Here is a 21,404-nt window from a genome sequence, read left to right as displayed (position 1 = left end):
GAGTTCACTTTATTGGCCAAATACATAAGCTTAAACAAACACATCTGCAAGGATGGCAGAACAACTGGTCCCTATGATCGTGCCAACGTCGTGTCAATTTTCCCCCCGTGTTTACAAATGATGTTATCCTTACTGCTTTGTCATTAAAAATCAGATGACATTTAATTTTAGGCTCGAAATCTTGTCCTGAACCTCTAAAAATAGATATATAATCATATCAGTGCTCACCGCGTTCACAAACAAATTTCTCAAGGAATTCAGTTTTTCTTCTATGTAGGATAGTGGTGTACATGACTGAAATTGACGATATTGAAGTTGGTACTTTTGAGGAAATGTAAATTTAACGGCGTGATCGTATATGGTGATCGTATATGGTGATGTATATGGGTTAGAATACAATATCTGACACTGGGAATTACCGATAGCAATCACCACATCCTTACAGCCTATGATTTATCGACCTTCTTGGAAACTGTCAAAATCAAGAATGCACGTGCATCACATGCGTTATACTTCCTATCCAAACAACAAAACAACAGTTATCAGTTTGCTAAAGATTGAAAACACAGCTAGAATTACAATGTGTTGTTTAGATAGTGTTCAGTGGCCGTCGTTGTAAATTATTCAAACCGATTTGGAAAAACGGTATGTTCTTTTTTTTCTAGTAAAACATCTAAACTTTCCAAGAAGTATAATAAGAGATATTCCCTTTTTGAATGTCAAAGGATTATATATTTGGACACACAATATGATGTTTTAACAAACATTTAGTTGAGGATATTTTGTGTTAGTCTATAGTTTCAAGTAAACAGAATCGTTACGAAAATGAACTCACTATATTTCCTGTTTGTTTTAGAACAACCAATATGCAGCCCGGGTTGAGTTACAGCTTCCTAATCATAGGTACGTTCCCACAACCTCTCTTTAGCTCTTGTTGACTGTTAATTAAATATTGTATATCATATGCCTTATCTGTGTCAATAAAGTAAAACAATGACTACATCTAGTAACAAGAAATCCTTGTACAGATAGACATTCCGGGTCATTACAAGATTCCCATTATATCATAACACGTCGACGTTTCGAATTCTTTAGCAAGAATCTGTTCGTTTGTATATTGTATTGTCTTCTATAATTACACAACGTTAGTTTTCATACCAGTGTTATATCTATATCAGTGATCGTCCAGTTGTTTTACTGTCCTTTGTTGACAGGGTTTGAAAATTTGACTTCATTATGAATCTATAACTTGTTTTAGTCACGATATGGCTGAAATACTGCCAATGTAAGATCTTAACTCACTCACTGACTCACTCACTCACTCACTCATTCACTCACTCACTGACAGCAGTGAAGCATGTATGTCTTTGTAGGGACGTGTTCTGCTCTGTCGGCAGTAGAGATTACGTCATTTACAACGTTTCTGTTTTCAGTTTTCCTCAGCCCCCTGCTTGGATCTAAGTCCTGCCAGAACTGTAAAGGGGAGAAATGTGATGCACGAGGAATATGCACTGAAGGATGTAAGACAGGCTACACAGACAAGTACTGTCAGCATCACTGTCAGGAGACGTGTGTCAACTCGACATGTCAGGTGGACCCCAACTCAGGGAAGACCGTCTGTAGTGACGGCTGTGAGGATGGCTACTGTGGACCTCGATGTAAAATACCTTGTCCTGATGGATGTCTGGCGTGTGACTGGCATCACTGTGAGAACTGTACTCTGTGCAGGGCTGATTTGTACGGTAGTAAGTGTGAACATTCCTGCTTGCAGAAATGTCAGGGCTTTGCCTGCAGTGTTGAAGGAACCTGTTTAGAAGGGTGTATAGCAGGTCGTTATGGCGCCCACTGCAATATGTCATGTCTGTCCCCTTTCAGTCATGTCACAGGTTTACTGGTCAATGTCAGCAATGTAAACTCGGACATTTCGGCGACAAATGTAAACATCTGTGCCCCTCGTGTCTGACAGCAGAGGAAGAAACGTTGTACACGTGCAGGTCGGGATGAATGGTTTGCAGCAGTCAGCCCTACCCTGAATCTCAGCGTGAGTAGTGTTTTATATATGTCGTACGTCAGTATATCAATGTAAGTTCTATATTGTGTTTGGAATATAACACAGAAGCCATACTGTATGTAGGATAGTGTGTATACAACAGTTTTAGGAACCTCAAAGTGAATCAAAGTGAATAGTATAATAATTATTATGTTCGTGGTATTTCACATGTTTGACGACGTAAGTGTACAAAATATGGCGGATAATGTGTATGGTTATATCAGGATGAACTACATGTATTAGGTCTTCACAGACGGAGGTCCTTACAAAGGAATTGGCGAGAGTCTAGTAGGTTGTAGCAATATAATGCCCTTGGTCTGAGTGATCATGCTGTTGCCTTTTCCCGTCTCACCAATGGTCGCAAATTGAGCTCCGGATACATGCAACTTTATTTCGTCAGTTTACTATCACACAAAAATGTCTCTTTAGTTATTCCACTTAACATCTCATGTTGGCAATCATCTTGTTGAAAAAGCGATGATTATATTTCAATGTCCCTGAAATGTCAGCTGAAGATGATGAACCTACCAGTAGGTAGAATAATAAGAGGCTCTATATATGAGTGTCACGAGGTAGTTTTTCGATCCACTCTTAACCATCACACTGACTTAAATATGGCTGCTATGGCGTTTCAAAATAAGGTTGTCACTGGGATACCCTTTAAGGTCATTACCGACCTTCATTCAAGGTTGATGATGATATATAATTTAGTAAAGCTGCATCGAGGTTTTGATACTGAATCCCCATTGCAAGTACATTGTTATGGACAGTGAAGGGGAGATAATTAAGTACGTACTTCGACATGTTTGGAAAGAAAGCATAGTCGAAATAAGCTATTGCTGTCTGAAGTTTAGGTACCAGCTGTTAGTAAAATCATGTTCTCCTGTGGCATTCTGTCATTGTGAAACATTTCAAATAGACGCAAGCCTTAAATCGTCAGGAAAACTGTTTACAACCTGCATGGTCCCCATCCCCTCGGGTTTTGTTGATTTTGGACAAATTAACTGGAATTAAAAGAATACATTCTGTGACAGTTATAATGCCCTTACCTTGAGTAACGTAATCTCACACAGCCTCTTCAGCAGACTATTAGTTTAAACAACCACTGCCTGCCCAGTAGTACAGAAAACAAGGTTTTGAGTGATATTTGCAGTTGAGTGATCTTTGTGATCTTAACGTTTCGAGATAAACCAGGTTGTTGAACTGACATGTTAAAAGAAAATAAATCCTGCATCCCTGTTCCATGGAGTGCCAGGACATCGTCAAATTGCCCTTTTTAATTGGTATAAGAACACACACTTCAGAAACACAATTTCATAATGTTTATTTTGTGTTAACTGAACAAGGAACAGGGCAGTGTTTCATCTCGTGTTATTGGTAGATAGGTCACTGTGACAACAGCTAGTTTTCACCTAACTGGTGTAACCGTTGCGCAGTCCGTATTCTGGCAGTAATTGGCATTATCGAGGCATATACATTATTTTACAAATTATTATCACAAACAAAAGGAAGATCATGACCGTCAAGAAACACTGCTGGCATCAACTGGCATATCGAGGCATACACATTATTTTACAGAATGCAGTTATCACAAACAAAAGGAAGACCATGACCGCCAAGAAACACTGCTGGCATCAATTGGCATTATCGAGGCATATACATTATTTTACAGCACGCAGTTATCCGAAACAAAAGGAAGATCAGAACCGCCAAAAAACACTGCTTGCAGTAATTGGCATTATCGAGGCATATACATTATTTTACAGAATGCAGTTATCCCAAACAAAAGGAAGATCAGAACCGCCAAGAAACACAGCTGGCAGTAATTGGCATTATCGAGGCTTATACATTATTTTACAGAATGCAGTTATCCCAAACAAAGGAAGATCATGACCGTCAAGAAACACTGCTGGCATCAAAACAAAAGGAAGATCAGGACCGCCAAGAAACACTGCTGGCAGTAATTGGCATTATCGAGGCTTATACATTATTTTACAGAATGCAGTTATCCCAAACAAAAGGAAGATCAGGACCGTCAAGAAACACTGCTGGCATCAACTTGCATTATCGAGGCATACTCATTATTTTACAGAATGCAGTTATCCCAAACAAAAGGAAGATCATGACCGTCAAGAAACACTGCTGGCAATAATTGGCATTATCGAGGCTTATACATTATTTTACAGAATGCAGTTATCACAAACAAAAGGAAGATCATGACTGTCAAGAAACACTGCTGGCAGTAATTGGCATTATCGAGGCTTATACATTATTTTACAGAATGCAGTTATCCCAAACAAAAGGAAGATCAGGACCGTCAAGAAACACTGCTGGCAGTTATTGGCATTATCGAGGCTTATACATTATTTTACAGAATGCAGTTATCACAAACAAAAGGAAGATCAGGACCGTCAAGAAACACAGCTGGCATCAACTTGCATTATCGAGGCATACTCATTGTTTTACAGAATGCAGTTATCCCAAACAAAAAGGAAGATCAAGGACCGTCAAGAAACACTGCTGGCATCAACTTGCATTATCGAGAGACATACTCATTATTTTACAGAATGCAGTTATCACAAACAAAAGGGAAGATCAGGACCGCCAAAACACTGCTGGCAGTAATTGGCATTATCAAGGCTTATACATTATTTTACAGAATGCAGTTATCCCAAACAAAAGGAAGATCATGACCGCCAAGAAACACTGCTGGCAGTAGTTGGCATTATCGAGGCTTATACATTATTTTACAGAATGCAGTTATCCCAAACAAAAGGAAGATCATGACCGCCAAGAAACACTGCTGGCAGTAATTGGCATTATCGAGGCTTATACATTATTTTACAGAATGCAGTTATCCCAAACAAAAGGAAGATCATGACCGTCAAGAAACACTGCTGGCAGTAATTGGCATTATGGGGACTTATACATTATTTTACAGAATGCAGTTATCCCAAACAAAAGGAAGATCATGACTGTCAAGAAACACTGCTGGCAGTAATTGGCATTATGGGGACTTATACATTTTTAAAGAATGCGAGTTATCCCAAACAAAAGGAAGATCATGACCGTCAAGAAACACTGCTGGCATCAACTTGCATTATCGAGGCATACTCATTATTTTACAGAATGCAGTTATCACAAACAAAAGGAAGATCAGGACCGCCAAGAAACACTGCTGGCAGTAATTGGCATTATCGAGGCTTATACATTATTTTACAGAATGCAGTTATCCCAAACAAAAGGAAGATCATGACCGTCAAGAAACACTGCTGGCAGTTATTGGCATTATCGAGGCATATACATTATTTTACAGAATGCAGTTATCCCAAACAAAAAGAAGATCATGACCGTCAAGAAACACAGCTGGCATCAACTTGTATTATCGAGGCATACTCATTATTTTACAGAATGCAGTTATCACAAACAAAAGGAAGATCATGACCGTCAAGAAACACAGCTGGCATCAACTTGCATTATCGAGGCATACTCATTATTTTACAGAATGCAGTTATCCCAAACAAAAGGAAGATCAGGACCGCCAAGAAACACTGCTGGCAGTAATTGGCATTATCGAGGCTTATACATTATTTTACAGAATGCAGTTATCCCAAAGAAAAGGAAGATCATGACCGTCAAGAAACACTGCTGGCAATAATTGGCATTATCAAGGCTTATACATTATTTTACAGAATGCAGTTATCCCAAACAAAAGGAAGATCATGACCGCCAAGAAACACTGCTGGCAGTAATTGGCATTATCGAGGCTTATACATTATTTTACAGAATGCAGTTATCACAAACAAAAGGAAGATCATGACCGTCAAGAAACACTGCTGGCAGTAATTGGCATTATGGGGACTTATACATTATTTTAAAGAATGCAGTTATCCCAAACAAAAGGAAGATCAGGACCGTCAAGAAACACTGCTGGCATCAACTTGCATTATCGAGGCATACTCATTATTTTACAGAATGCAGTTATCACAAACAAAAGGAAGATCAGGACCGCCAAGAAACACTGCTGGCAGTAATTGGCATTATCGAGGCTTATACATTATTTTACAGAATGCAGTTATCCCAAACAAAAGGAAGATCATGACCGTCAAGAAACACTGCTGGCAGTTATTGGCATTATCGAGGCATATACATTATTTTACAGAATGCAGTTATCCCAAACAAAAGGAAGATCATGACCGTCAAGAAACACAGCTGGCATCAACTTGTATTATCGAGGCATACTCATTATTTTACAGAATGCAGTTATCACAAACAAAAGGAAGATCATGACCGTCAAGAAACACTGCTGGCATCAACTTGCATTATCGATACATACTCATTATTTTACAGAATGCAGTTATCCGAAACAAAAGGAAGATCAGAACCGCCAAGAAACACTGCTGGCAGTAATTGGCATTATCGAGGCATATACATTATTTTACAGAATGCAGTTATCCCAAACAAAAGGAAGATCAGAAACAGCTAAGAAACACAGCTGGCAGTAATTGGCATTATCGAGGATTATATACATTATTTTACAGAATGCAGTTATCCCAAACAAAAGCGGAAGATCATGACCGTCAAGAAACACTGCTGGCATCAACTTGTATTATCGATGCATTATTTTACAGAATGCAGTTATCCGAAACAAAAGGAAGATCAGAACTGCCAAGAAACACTGCTGGCGGTAATTGGCATTATCGAGGCATATACATTATTTTACAGAATGCAGTTATCCCAAACAAAAGGAAGATCAGAACAATAAGAAAACACAGCTGGCGGTAATTGGCATTATCGAGGCTTATACATTATTTTACAGAATGCAGTTATCCCAAACAAAAGGAAGATCATGACCGTCAAGAAACACTGCTGGCATCAAGTTGCATTATCGAGGTATACTCATTATTTTACAGAATGCAGTTATCACAAACAAAAGGAAGATCATGACCGTCAAGAAACACTGCTGGCATCAACTTGCATTATCGAGGTATACTCATTATTTTACAGAATGCAGTTATCACAAACAAAAGGAAGATCAGGACCGTCAAGAAACACTGCTGGCATCAACTTGCACTATCGAGACATACTCATTATTTTACAGAATGCAGTTATCACAAACAAAAGGAAGATCAGGACCGCCAAGAAACACTGCTGGCAGTAATTGGCATTATCGAGGCTTATACATTATTTTACAGAATGCAGTTATCACAAACAAAAGGAAGATCATGACCGTCAAGAAACACTGCTGGCAGTTATTGGCATTATCGAGGCATATACATTATTTTACAGAATGCAGTTATCCCAAACAAAAGGAAGATCATGACCGTCAAGAAACACAGCTGGCATCAACTTGTATTATCGAGGCATACTCATTATTTTACAGAATGCAGTTATCACAAACAAAAGGAAGATCATGACCGTCAAGAAACACTGCTGGCATCAACTTGCATTATCGATACATACTCATTATTTTACAGAATGCAGTTATCCGAAACAAAAGGAAGATCAGAACCGCCAAGAAACACTGCTGGCAGTAATTGGCATTATCGAGGCATATACATTATTTTACAGAATGCAGTTATCCCAAACAAAAGGAAGATCAGAACAGCCAAGAAACACAGCTGGCAGTAATTGGCATTATCGAGGCTTATACATTATTTTACAGAATGCAGTTATCCCAAACAAAAGGAAGATCATGACCGTCAAGAAACACTGCTGGCATCAAGTTGCATTATCGAGGTATACTCATTATTTTACAGAATGCAGTTATCACAAACAAAAGGAAGATCATGACCGTCAAGAAACACTGCTGGCATCAACTTGCATTATCGAGGTATACTCATTATTTTACAGAATGCAGTTATCACAAACAAAAGGAAGATCAGGACCGTCAAGAAACACTGCTGGCATCAACTTGCACTATCGAGACATACTCATTATTTTACAGAATGCAGTTATCACAAACAAAAGGAAGATCAGGACCGCCAAGAAACACTGCTGGCAGTAATTGGCATTATCGAGGCTTATACATTATTTTACAGAATGCAGTTATCCCAAACAAAAGGAAGATCAGGACCGTCAAGAAACACTGCTGGCATCAACTTGCATTATCGAGGCATACTCATTATTTTACAGAATGCAGTTATCCCAAACAAAAGGAAGATCATGACCGTCAAGAAACACTGCTGGCAATAATTGGCATTATCGAGGCTTATACATTATTTTACAGAATGCAGTTATCACAAACAAAAGGAAGATCATGACTGTCAAGAAACACTGCTGGCAGTAATTGGCATTATCGAGGCTTATACATTATTTTACAGAATGCAGTTATCCCAAACAAAAGGAAGATCATGACCGTCAAGAAACACTGCTGGCAGTAATTGGCATTATGGGGACTTATACATTATTTTAAAGAATGCAGTTATCCCAAACAAAAGGAAGATCATGACCGTCAAGAAACACTGCTGGCAATAATTGGCATTATCGAGGCTTATACATTATTTTACAGAATGCAGTTATCACAAACAAAAGGAAGATCATGACTGTCAAGAAACACTGCTGGCAGTAATTGGCATTATCGAGGCTTATACATTATTTTACAGAATGCAGTTATCCCAAACAAAAGGAAGATCATGACCGTCAAGAAACACTGCTGGCAGTTATTGGCATTATCGAGGCTTATACATTATTTTACAGAATGCAGTTATCACAAACAAAAGGAAGATCATGACCGTCAAGAAACACAGCTGGCATCAACTTGCATTATCGAGGCATACTCATTATTTTACAGAATGCAGTTATCCCAAACAAAAGGAAGATCAGGACCGTCAAGAAACACTGCTGGCATCAACTTGCATTATCGAGACATACTCATTATTTTACAGAATGCAGTTATCACAAACAAAAGGAAGATCAGGACCGCCAAGAAACACTGCTGGCAGTAATTGGCATTATCGAGGCTTATACATTATTTTACAGAATGCAGTTATCCCAAACAAAAGGAAGATCATGACCGTCAAGAAACACTGCTGGCAATAATTGGCATTATCAAGGCTTATACATTATTTTACAGAATGCAGTTATCCCAAACAAAAGGAAGATCATGACCGCCAAGAAACACTGCTGGCAGTAATTGGCATTATCGAGGCTTATACATTATTTTACAGAATGCAGTTATCACAAACAAAAGGAAGATCATGACCGTCAAGAAACACTGCTGGCAGTAATTGGCATTATGGGGACTTATACATTATTTTAAAGAATGCAGTTATCCCAAACAAAAGGAAGATCAGGACCGTCAAGAAACACTGCTGGCATCAACTTGCATTATCGAGGCATACTCATTATTTTACAGAATGCAGTTATCACAAACAAAAGGAAGATCAGGACCGCCAAGAAACACTGCTGGCAGTAATTGGCATTATCGAGGCTTATACATTATTTTACAGAATGCAGTTATCCCAAAACAAAAGGAAGATCATGACCGTCAAGAAACACTGCTGGCAGTTATTGGCATTATCGAGGCATATACATTATTTTACAGAATGCAGTTATCCCAAACAAAAGGAAGATCATGACCGTCAAGAAACACAGCTGGCATCAACTTGTATTATCGAGGCATACTCATTATTTTACAGAATGCAGTTATCACAAACAAAAGGAAGATCATGACCGTCAAGAAACACTGCTGGCATCAACTTGCATTATCGATACATACTCATTATTTTACAGAATGCAGTTATCACAAACAAAAGGAAGATCAGGACCGCCAAGAAACACTGCTGGCAGTAATTGGCATTATCGAGGCTTATACATTATTTTACATAATGCAGTTATCAGAAAAAAAAGGAAGATCATGACCGTCAAGAAACACTGCTGGCATCAACTTGCATTATCGAGGCATACTCATTATTTTACAGAATGCAGTTATCACAAACAAAAGGGAGATCATGACCGTCAAGAAATACTGCTGGCAGTTATTGGCATTATCGAGGCTTATACATTATTTTACAGAATGCAGTTATCCCAAACAAAAGGAAGATCATGACCGTCAAGAAACACTGCTGGCATCAACTTGCATTATCGAGGCATACTCATTATTTTACAGAATGCAGTTATCACAAACAAAAGGGAGATCATGACCGTCAAGAAATACTGCTGGCAGTTATTGGCATTATCGAGGCAAATACATTATTTTACAGAATGCAGTTATCCCAAACAAAAGGAAGATCATGACCGTCAGGAAACACTGCTGGCATCAACTTGCATTATCGAGGCATACTCATTATTTTACAGAATGCAGTTATCCCAAACAAAAGGAAGATCAGGACCGTCCAAGAAACACGGCTGGCAATAATTGGCATTATCGAGGCTTATACATTATTTTACAGAATGCAGTTATCCCAAACAAAAGGAAGATCAGGACCGCCAAGAAACACTGCTGGCAGTAATTGGCATCATCGAGGCTTATACATTATTTTACAGAATGCAGTTATCAGAAACAAAAGGAAGATCATGACCGTCAAGAAACACTGCTGGCAGTAATTGGCATTATGGAGGCTTATACATTATTTTAAAGAATGCGGTTATCCCAAACAAAAGGAAGATCATGACCGTCAGGAAACACTGCTGGTATCAACTTGCATTATCGAGGCATGCTCATTATTTTACAGAATGCAGTTATCCCAAACAAAAGGAAGATCAGGACCGTCAAGAATCACGGCTGGCAATAATTGGCATTATCGAGGCTTATACATTATTTTACAGAATGCAGTTATCCCAAACAAAAGGAAGATCAGGACCGCCAAGAAACACTGCTGGCAGTAATTGGCATTATCGAGGCATATACATTATTTTACAGAATGCAGTTATCACAAACAAAAGGAAGATCATGACCGTCAAGAAACACTGCTGGCAGTAATTGGCATTATGGAGGCTTATACATTATTTTAAAGAATGCAGTTATCCCAAACAAAAGGAAGATCATGACCGTCAAGAAACACTGCTGGCATCAACTTGCATTATCGAGGCATACTCATTATTTTACAGAATGCAGTTATCCCAAACAAAAGGAAGATCAGGACCGCCAAGAAATACTGCTGGCAGTAATTGGCATTATGGAGGCTTATACATTATTTTACAGAATGCAGTTATCCCAAACAAAAGGAAGATCAGGACCGTCAAGAAACACTGCTGGCATCAACTTGCATTATCGAGGCATACTCATTATTTTACAGAATGCAGTTATCACAAACAAAAGGGAGATCATGACCGTCAAGAAATACTGCTGGCAGTTATTGGCATTATCGAGGCTTATACATTATTTTACAGAATGCAGTTATCCCAAACAAAAGGAAGATCATGACCGTCAGGAAACACTGCTGGCATCAACTTGCATTATCGAGGCATACTCATTATTTTACAGAATGCAGTTATCCCAAACAAAAGGAAGATCAGGACCGTCAAGAAACACGGCTGGCAATAATTGGCATTATCGAGGCTTATACATTATTTTACAGAATGCAGTTATCCCAAACAAAAGGAAGATCAGGACCGCCAAGAAACACTGCTGGCAGTAATTGGCATTATCGAGGCTTATACATTATTTTACAGAATGCAGTTATCAGAAACAAAAGGAAGATCATGACCGTCAAGAAACACTGCTGGCAGTAATTGGCATTATGGAGGCTTATACATTATTTTAAAGAATGCAGTTATCCCAAACAAAAGGAAGATCATGACCGTCAAGAAACACTGCTGGCATCAACTTGCATTATCGAGGCATACTCATTATTTTACAGAATGCAGTTATCCCAAACAAAAGGAAGATCAGGACCGTCAAGAAACACGGCTGGCAATAATTGGCATTATCGAGGCTTATACATTATTTTACAGAATGCAGTTATCCCAAAACAAAAGGAAGATCAGGACCGCCAAGAAACACTGCTGGCGGTAATTGGCATTATCGAGGCTTATACATTATTTTACAGAATGCAGTTATCACAAACAAAAGGAAGATCATGACCGTCAAGAAACACTGCTGGCAGTAATTGGCATTATGGAGGCTTATACATTATTTTACAGAATGCAGTTATCCCAAACAAAAGGAAGATCAGGACCGTCAAGAAACACTGCTGGCATCAACTTGCATTATCGAGGCATACTCATTATTTTACAGAATGCAGTTATCAGAAACAAAAGGAAGATCATGACCGTCAAGAAACACAGCTGGCATCAACTTGCATTATCGAGGCATACTCATTATTTTACAGAATGCAGTTATCACAAACAAAAGGAAGATCAGGACCGTCAAGAAACACTGCTGGCAGTAATTGGCATTATCGAGGCTTATACATTATTTTACAGAATGCAGTTATCAGAAACAAAAGGAAGATCATGACCGTCAAGAAACACTGCTGGCATCAACTTGCATTATCGAAGCAAACTCATTATTTTACAGAATGCAGTTATCACAAACAAAAGGAAAATCATGACCGTCAAGAAATACTGCTGGCAGTAATTGGCATTATGGAGGCATATACATTATTTTACAGAATGCAGTTATCCCAAACAAAAGGAAGATCATGACCGTCAAGAAACACTGCTGGCATTAATTGGCATTATCGAGGCATACTCATTATTTTACAGAATGCAGTTATCCCAAACAAAAGGAAGATCAGGACCGTCAAGAAACACTGCTGGCAATAATTGGCATTATCGAGGCTTATACATTATTTTACAGAATGCAGTTATCACAAACAAAAGGAAGATCAGACCGCCAGGAAACACTGCTGGCAGTAATTGGCATTATCGAGGCTTATACATTATTTTACAGAATGCAGTTATCAGAAACAAAAGGAAGATCATGACCGTCAAGAAACACAGCTGGCATCAACTTGCAATATCGAGGCATACTCATTATTTTACAGAATGCAGTTATCCCAAACAAAAGGAAGATCATGACCGTCAAGAAACACTGCTGGCAGTAATTGGCATTATGGAGGCATATACATTATTTTACAGAATGCAGTTATCCCAAACAAAAGGAAGATCATGACCGTCAAGACATACTGCTGGCAGTTATTGGCATTATCGAGGCTTATACATTATTTTACAGAATGCAGTTATCCCAAACAAAAGGAAGATCATGACCGTCAGGAAACACTGCTGGCATCAACTTGCATTATCGAGGCATACTCATTATTTTACAGAATGCAGTTATCCCAAACAAAAGGAAGATCAGGACCGTCAAGAAACACTGCTGGCAATAATTGGCATTATCGAGGCTTATACATTATTTTACAGAATGCAGTTATCACAAACAAAAGGAAGATCATGGCCGTCAAGAAACACTGCTGGCGGTAATTGGCATTATGGAGGCATATGCATTATTTTACAGAATGCAGTTATTCCAAACGAAAGGAAGATCATGACCGTCAAGAAATACTGCTGGCAGTAATTGACATTATCAAGGCATATACATTATTTTACAGAATGCAGTTATCACAAACAAAAGGAAGATCATGACCGTCAAGAAACACTGCTGGCAGTAATTGGCATTATGGAGGCTTATACATTATTTTACAGAATGCAGTTATCCCAAACAAAAGGAAGATCATGACCGTCAAGAAACACTGCTGGCAGTAATTGGCATTATCAAGGCATATGCATTATTTTACAGAATGCAGTTATCACAAACAAAAGGAAGATCATGACCGCAAAGAAACACTGCTGACATCAATACTTTTCACTGTGGTCCTCACACTCATCATCAACATCGTCTTCATCTCTGGGGTGTGCAGCAGGAGGTATGGATGCAGTTAACTCAAGGAGTTGTTTGAAAACAGTACGGGGTATTCAAAAAACCGTTGTCACAGCTCGTGTCACTGTTAACTTCAAATATCATCCCACCATGTTCAGGTGCACAGGATGAAAAACGCTTACATTGGCGTGTTAGCACGAAACACATTGTACATTGATATTATTATAGTGCACACAGCATGGTTTCTAAAATGGAATATCCCCTACATTTTACTAGTATAGTTCTTTGAAGTCGTTTTGGCTGGGCTTTATAGTATTTAATGACTTTCACGTTATCTGGTACAAAGTGTCAATGTTACCCTTTGATAAATGCACAACACAAATAATAGTTCTTAATCATTAGACTAAAATGAAAAGTGTTGAATGTGTAACAGGGGATATATGTCAAGTATATTTAAAGATTTTATTTACATTTCCCGATAGCAGACTAATTACTGTTTACTTTTTAGTTTCAGGTCTAAGCGGGGTAAGTATTAAAGTAGTACTTAGCTGTAAGTAACATAAAACAACAGGTGAATGTCAGCACCTTGTAAGCTGTTGCAAACAGATCCTTCACGTTACAAGGGATGCAGTTTAAACACTATGTGAACCCCTGGAGGCATTTCATATTGAACATCCAAACTTCCCACAAGAACGATAAATCTATTTCTCTCTAAAACGATTACCAAAGCACTCGAACATCGGTGCTTTTCAATTATGTTATCCTGTTATATAAAACAATAATGAGGATAGATTATATAAAACAATAATGAGGATAGAGATCTGTTGAAAACATCACCTAATATTTTCCAGTTGTTCACCTTTTGTTTCGAAACGGATGTTTCTAAAATACCGTTCAGGATTACGTTTTTATCCGTACTGTAAAAACCTCAAAATGGATACACAAAAATGACTTTATGATATACCTAAAGTGAAGAATTCGTGGAGAATCATATCCTGATTGTGTGTATGCACTTTGCTGTGTCCACCATCTACACATGCATGTTACCTTGCTGCCATCCTCTTGGTGGAACATCACTCACTCACTCATGGCCTTATTACTTTGCTTTAATACGGCAATAACATGAAGGCGTCACAAAACATTGTGGAAACCATAAAACGGGTTGGGCTTTAAGTGAACTTTTATAAATTACCTTTTCATAAATACATATATCATACATACATATGCCCTCCACCCACAGTTAGCACCCATGTACAAACTAAGCTATTCAAGCGCATGACGCTCAGTACTTTTTAGAAATGTGACTTTCTGTCATTTACAAAGGATCATTCTCAGTCAGTGGAATTACTGTCCACCTAATACCAGCAGTAATACCAGTTTGCTCCAGCTTACATGTATGTTAATGCCTCCAGTAACAAGAGTGGTGTATCCAGCACATGGTGTAGTTGTCTCTATGTCCTCCACGTCCCCGACGATGTCCATGTAGTGGTTCCCGTATCATTTAGTCTGTGTTCCAGCCTTCAGTGACACAAGCGAGATAGAACTTCTGTACAAGGGGACGGAACAGACCTGTACTCGATGCGGTAGGTTGAAATGTCATTGTGTACATATATACATCTACAATGTTATCAGATGTGTTTCAGAATAATATCAACAAAGTCAGTTGAGGAACTGTTGTGTGACATGAGTACGTCACCATTGGCTAGCTGCCTTCACTGGTGTTTATCTTGTATAAGAAGTGCCACAAAGTTCTGATTTCTATAAAAAGTGTAACCGAATTGCATAATGCTCAGCTGGAGTCGATTTTCTCTTCAACATTAATGATGTCTAAATGGTCCAGTCATCAAAAAGACTTCGCTCAATATTGGACATGATATTATGATTTATTGATAAGTTAGATTGAGTGAGTTTAGTGTTACACCGCACTCAGCAATATTCCAGCTTTATGGCGGCGGTCTGTAAATAATCCAGTGATCAACAGCATGAGCATCGATCTACGCAATTGGGAACCGATGACATGTGTCACCAAGTCAGCGAGCCTGACCACCCGATCTCGTTAATTAGTCGCCTTTTACGACAAGCATAGTCGCCTTTTATGACAAGAATGGGTTGCTGAAGACCTATTCTACCACGGACCTTAAAGGGTCATTGATAAGTTAGAAAATCTTGCTATCAACCTGTAGTAACTTCACGTAAATACAGTCAGAATCGTTGAACTGTTTTCATTGGTAGCAAATCTTTCCTGCAAATCTGTTCGCGATCACTCGTAACCCAGGTACCATGTGGTACAAGCAGTGATTCACGCCGCATACATGTGTATAAAGTGCGATCGTTATAACGAGCGGTTTATGGTGAAAGTCTGATGTATGAAAGGGTTTGAAATAACAATGCTAATGTTATTAAATGATAAGCAGAATATGAAGTAGGTTTTAAGAGCTGAACTAAGACAAAGATCCCAGCAAATGGTTTACATAGTTTGGTTTTTTCTCTCTAATTTATATACATGTATTGTTATAGATATTCTTTGGGACTTCCTTACTATAATGTCTGGAGGGAAACTGGTTTACATAGTTTGGTCTTTTCTCTCTAATTTATATACATGTATTCTCAGAGATATTCTTTGGGACTTCCTCACTATAATGTCTGGAAGGAAACTGGTTTACATAGTTTGGTCTTTTCTCTCTAATTTATATACATGTATTGTTATAGATATTCTTTGGGACTTCCTTACTATAATGTCTGGAAGGAAACTGGTTTACATAGTTTGGTCTTTTCTCTCTAATTTATATACATGTATTCTCAGAGATATTCTTTGGGACTTCCTCACTATAATGTCTGGAAGGAAACTGGTTTACATAGTTTGGTCTTTTCTCTCTAATTTATATACATGTATTGTTATAGATATTCTTTGGGACTTCCTTACTATAATGTCTGGAGGGAACTGGTTTTACATAGTTTGGTCTTTTCTCTCTAATTTATATACATGTATTCTCAGAGATATTCTTTGGGACTTCCTCACTATAATGTCTGGAAGGAAACTGGTTTACATAGTTTGGTCTTTTCTCTCTAATTTATATACATGTATTGTTATAGATATTCTTTGGGACTTCCTTACTATAATGTCTGGAAGGAAACTGGTTTACATAGTTTGGTCTTTTCTCTCTAATTTATATACATGTATTCTCAGAGATATTCTTTGGGACTTCCTCACTATAATGTCTGGAAGGAAACTGGTTTACATAGTTTGGTCTTTTTCTCTCTAATTTATATACATGTATTGTTATAGATATTCTTTGGGACTTCCTTACTATAATGTCTGGAAGGAAACTGGTTTACATAGTTTGGTCTTTTCTCTCTAATTTATATACATGTATTGTTATAGATATTCTTTGGGACTTCCTTACTATAATGTCTGGAGGAAACTGGTTTACATAGTTTGGTCTTTTCTCTCTAATTTATATACATGTATTCTCAGAGATATTCTTTGGGACTTCCTCACTATAATGTCTGGAAGGAAACTGGTTTACATAGTTTGGTCTTTTCTCTCTAATTTATATACATGTATTGTTATAGATATTCTTTGGGACTTCCTTACTATAATGTCTGGAAGGAAACTGGTTTACATAGTTTGGTCTTTTCTCTCTAATTTATATACATGTATTCTCAGAGATATTCTTTGGGACTTCCTCACTATAATGTCTGGAAGGAAACTGGTTTACATAGTTTGGTCTTTTCTCTCTAATTTATATACATGTATTGTTATAGATATTCTTTGGGACTTCCTTACTATAATGTCTGGAAGGAAACTGGTTTACATAGTTTGGTCTTTTCTCTCTAATTTATATACATGTATTGTTATAGATATTCTTTGGGACTTCCTTACTATAATGTCTGGAGGGAAACTGGTTTTACATAGTTTGGTCTTTTCTCTCTAATTTATATACATGTATTGTTATAGATATTCTTTGGGACTTCCTTACTATAATGTCTGGAAGGAAACTGGTTTACATAGTTTGGTCTTTTCTCTCTAATTTATATACATGTATTGTTATAGATATTCTTTGGGACTTCCTTACTATAATGTCTGGAGGGAAACTGGTTTACATAGTTTGGTCTTTTCTCTCTAATTTATATACATGTATTCTCAGAGATATTCTTTGGGACTTCCTCACTATAATGTCTGGAAGGAAACTGGTTTACATAGTTTGGTCTTTTCTCTCTAATTTATATACATGTATTGTTATAGATATTCTTTGGGACTTCCTTACTATAATGTCTGGAAGGAAACTGGTTTACATAGTTTGGTCTTTTCTCTCTAATTTATATACATGTATTGTTATAGATATTCTTTGGGACTTCCTTACTATAATGTCTGGAAGGAAACTGGTTTACATAGTTTGGTCTTTTCTCTCTAATTTATATACATGTATTGTTATAGATATTCTTTGGGACTTCCTTACTATAATGTCTGGAAGGAAACTGGTTTACATAGTTTGGTCTTTTCTCTCTAATTTATATACATGTATTCTCAGAGATATTCTTTGGGACTTCCTCACTATAATGTCTGGAAGGAAACATACATTTAAACATTGTCTAAAACTTCATGTTTTCTTTTCTATACAAATTCTTTTGTTTATTGTGGATGCAAAATACGTTATACGTAATACGTATGTGAATGTCATGGCACTGGTCGAACCTGTTGATAATTTAGGATTAGATAAATCATACTTGTTGTGACTTATGATCAAAACTAAAAATTGGAGAAAATATGTTTCATATTTCCTAACGCACCTGGTAATATTTCAACAATGCTTACATCCTTAACTTGACATCCTTTAGACCTGACACACGAGTGGATGGAGACAATGTCACGTGTGTTGTAGTGGACAGACAACTCTCCACACATACACAAAACTGTGTTAGAACTGTCAGTTGTTACAAAATCATGGCAATATCTAATGTGTGAAGAACCAGTTCTTGGGATCCCTGTCCACCCGCCATGTTGCTGTCAGTTCTTGTGATTCCCTGGACACCCTCCATGTTGTTGTCAGTTCTTGTGATTCCCTGTACACCCGCCATGTTGCTGTCAGTTCTTGTGACTCCCTGTACACCCGCCATGTTGCTGTCAGTTCTTGTGATTCCCTGTATACCCGCCATGTTGCTGTGAGTTCTTGTGATTCCCTGTACACCAGCCATGTTGTTGTCAGTTTTTGTGATTCCCTGTACACCCGCCATGTTGTTGTCAGTTCCTGGATTCCCTGTACACCCGCCATGTTGCTGTCAGTTCTTGTGATTCCCTGTACACCCGCCATGTTGCTGTCAGTTCTTGTGATTCCCTGTGCACCCACCATGTTGTTGTCAGTTCTTGTGATTCCCTGTACACCCGACATGTTGTTGTCAGTTCTTGTGATTCCCTGTATACCCGCCATGTTGCTGTCAGTTCTTGTGATTCCCTGTACACCCGCCATGTTGTTGTCAGTTCTTGTGATTCCCTGTACACCCGCCATGTTGCTGTCAGTTCTTGTGATTCCCTGTACACCCGACATGTTGTTGTCAGTTCTTGTGATTCCCTGTACACCCGCCATGTTGTCAGTTCTTGTGATTCCCTTGTACACCCGCCATGTTGCTGTCAGTTCTTGTGATTCCCTGTATACCCGACATGTTGCTGTGAGTTCTTGTGATTCCCTGTACACCAGCCATGTTGTTGTCAGTTCTTGTGATTTTCTGTACACCCGACATGTTGTTGTCAGTTCTTGTGATTCCCTGTACACCCACCATGTTGCGGTCAGTTCTTGTGATTCCCTGTATACCCGACATGTTGTTGTCAGTTCTTGTGATTCCCTTGTACACCCACCATGTTGCTGTCAGTTCTTGTGATTCCCTGTATACCCGACATGTTGCTGTGAGTTCTTGTGATTCCCTGTACACCAGCCATGTTGTTGTCAGTTCTTGTGATTCCCTGTACACCCGCAATGTTGTTGTCTGTTCTTGTGATTCCCTTGTACACCCGCCATGTTGCTGTCAGTTCTTGTGATTCCCTGTACACCCGCAATGTTGTTGTCTGTTCTTGTGATTCCCTTGTACACCCGCCATGTTGTTGTCAGTTCTTGTGATTCCCTGTATACCCGCCATGTTGCTGTCAGTTCTTGTGATTCCCTTGTACACCCGCCATGTTGTTGTCAGTTCTTGTGATTCCCTGTACACCCGCCATGTTGCTGTCAGTTCTTGTGATTCCCTGTACACCCGACATGTTGTTGTCAGTTCTTGTGATTCCCTGTACACCCGCCATGTTGTCAGTTCTTGTGATTCCCTTGTACACCCGCCATGTTGCTGTCAGTTCTTGTGATTCCCTGTATACCCGACATGTTGCTGTGAGTTCTTGTGATTCCCTGTACACCAGCCATGTTGTTGTCAGTTCTTGTGATTTTCTGTACACCCGACATGTTGTTGTCAGTTCTTGTGATTCCCTGTACACCCACCATGTTGCGGTCAGTTCTTGTGATTCCCTGTATACCCGACATGTTGTTGTCAGTTCTTGTGATTCCCTTGTACACCCACCATGTTGCTGTCAGTTCTTGTGATTCCCTGTATACCCGACATGTTGCTGTGAGTTCTTGTGATTCCCTGTACACCAGCCATGTTGTTGTCAGTTCTTGTGATTCCCTGTACACCCGCAATGTTGTTGTCTGTTCTTGTGATTCCCTTGTACACCCGCCATGTTGCTGTCAGTTCTTGTGATTCCCTGTATACCCGACATGTTGCCGTGAGTTCTTGTGATTCCCTGTACACCAGCCATGTTGTTGTCAGTTTTTGTGATTCCCTTGTACACCCGACATGTTGCTCTCAGTTCTTGTGATTCCCTGGACACCCGCCATGTTGCTGTCAGTTCTTGTGATTCCCTGTACACCCTCCATGTTGTTGTCAGTTCTTGTGATTCACTGTACACCCGCCATGTTGCTGTCAGTTCTTGTGATTCCCTGTACACCCGCCATTATGCTGTCAGCCATACTGCCTGTATAGATGATTTATCGAGTGTTTTGTATCATCAGTGTAAGATGTGAACAATGTAGCTGTAAGATGAAGATGTCCGACCTGTGTACAGAGTTTACTTTGTGTTACAGCGACATCGACACCCGCACGGAGAGACGCCCGGGCAGACGCCGACCTCCGTGCCGCCTGCATGAAGGGGAACCTGGCGGAGGTGAAGCGGATCCTGGACACAAGTCGGATTGACGTCAACAGTAGAGATGTGTTCGGGAGGACACCGGTGATGTGGGCAGCACTGAGGGGACACAGAGATGGGGTGGAGCTCCTTGTTAGGCGAGGTGCTGATGTGTCACTGGTGACTAATGACGGTGACAACATCCTTCACTGGGCCTGTGTGGGAGGAGACAGGAAGACAGTGGAGTTTGTACTGTTTCTGGACGGGGTGGACATCGACGCCACGAACAACAACGGGGATACAGCGGCCGACGTGGCGAGAGGCAAGGGACATCATCAACTGTTCATCATCGTGGTACACAGTGGAGTTAATGTGTAGTGTTGATGCGGTCAGTGATGGAGGACACGCCGTTATTGACAGTGACGTTG

At 39.1% G+C, this 21,404-nt stretch overlaps 3 protein-coding genes across 4 annotated transcripts in view; all 3 read left to right on the top strand.

The window, feature by feature from the left end:
• Positions 1-21,404, top strand: part of LOC124288792 — a 217,243-nt gene that overhangs the window by 82,504 nt on the left and 113,335 nt on the right. The gene's annotated exons all lie outside the window — the stretch shown is intronic.
• Positions 818-2,008, top strand: LOC124288921 (multiple epidermal growth factor-like domains protein 10). The gene is made up of 2 exons (XM_046725516.1): positions 818-903; positions 1,434-2,008. The coding sequence occupies exons 1-2, from the start codon at positions 867-869 to the stop codon at positions 1,961-1,963; spliced, it is 567 nt and encodes a 188-aa protein (XP_046581472.1). The 5' UTR covers positions 818-866; the 3' UTR covers positions 1,964-2,008.
• LOC124288957 (histone-lysine N-methyltransferase EHMT2-like) lies at positions 15,090-21,354 on the top strand. The gene is made up of 3 exons (XM_046725551.1): positions 15,090-15,099; positions 15,332-15,397; positions 20,936-21,354. Exons 1-3 carry the CDS (start codon positions 15,090-15,092, stop codon positions 21,352-21,354), a joined length of 495 nt encoding a protein of 164 aa, XP_046581507.1.

Source organism: Haliotis rubra, unplaced genomic scaffold (assembly GCF_003918875.1).
Source record: "Haliotis rubra isolate DU_JTF1 unplaced genomic scaffold, ASM391887v1 Scf1114, whole genome shotgun sequence".
Classification (NCBI taxonomy): Eukaryota; Metazoa; Mollusca; class Gastropoda; order Lepetellida; family Haliotidae; genus Haliotis; species Haliotis rubra.
The sequence above is the reverse complement of the archived record's forward strand: the minus strand, read 5'-3'. Positions and strand labels throughout refer to the sequence as shown.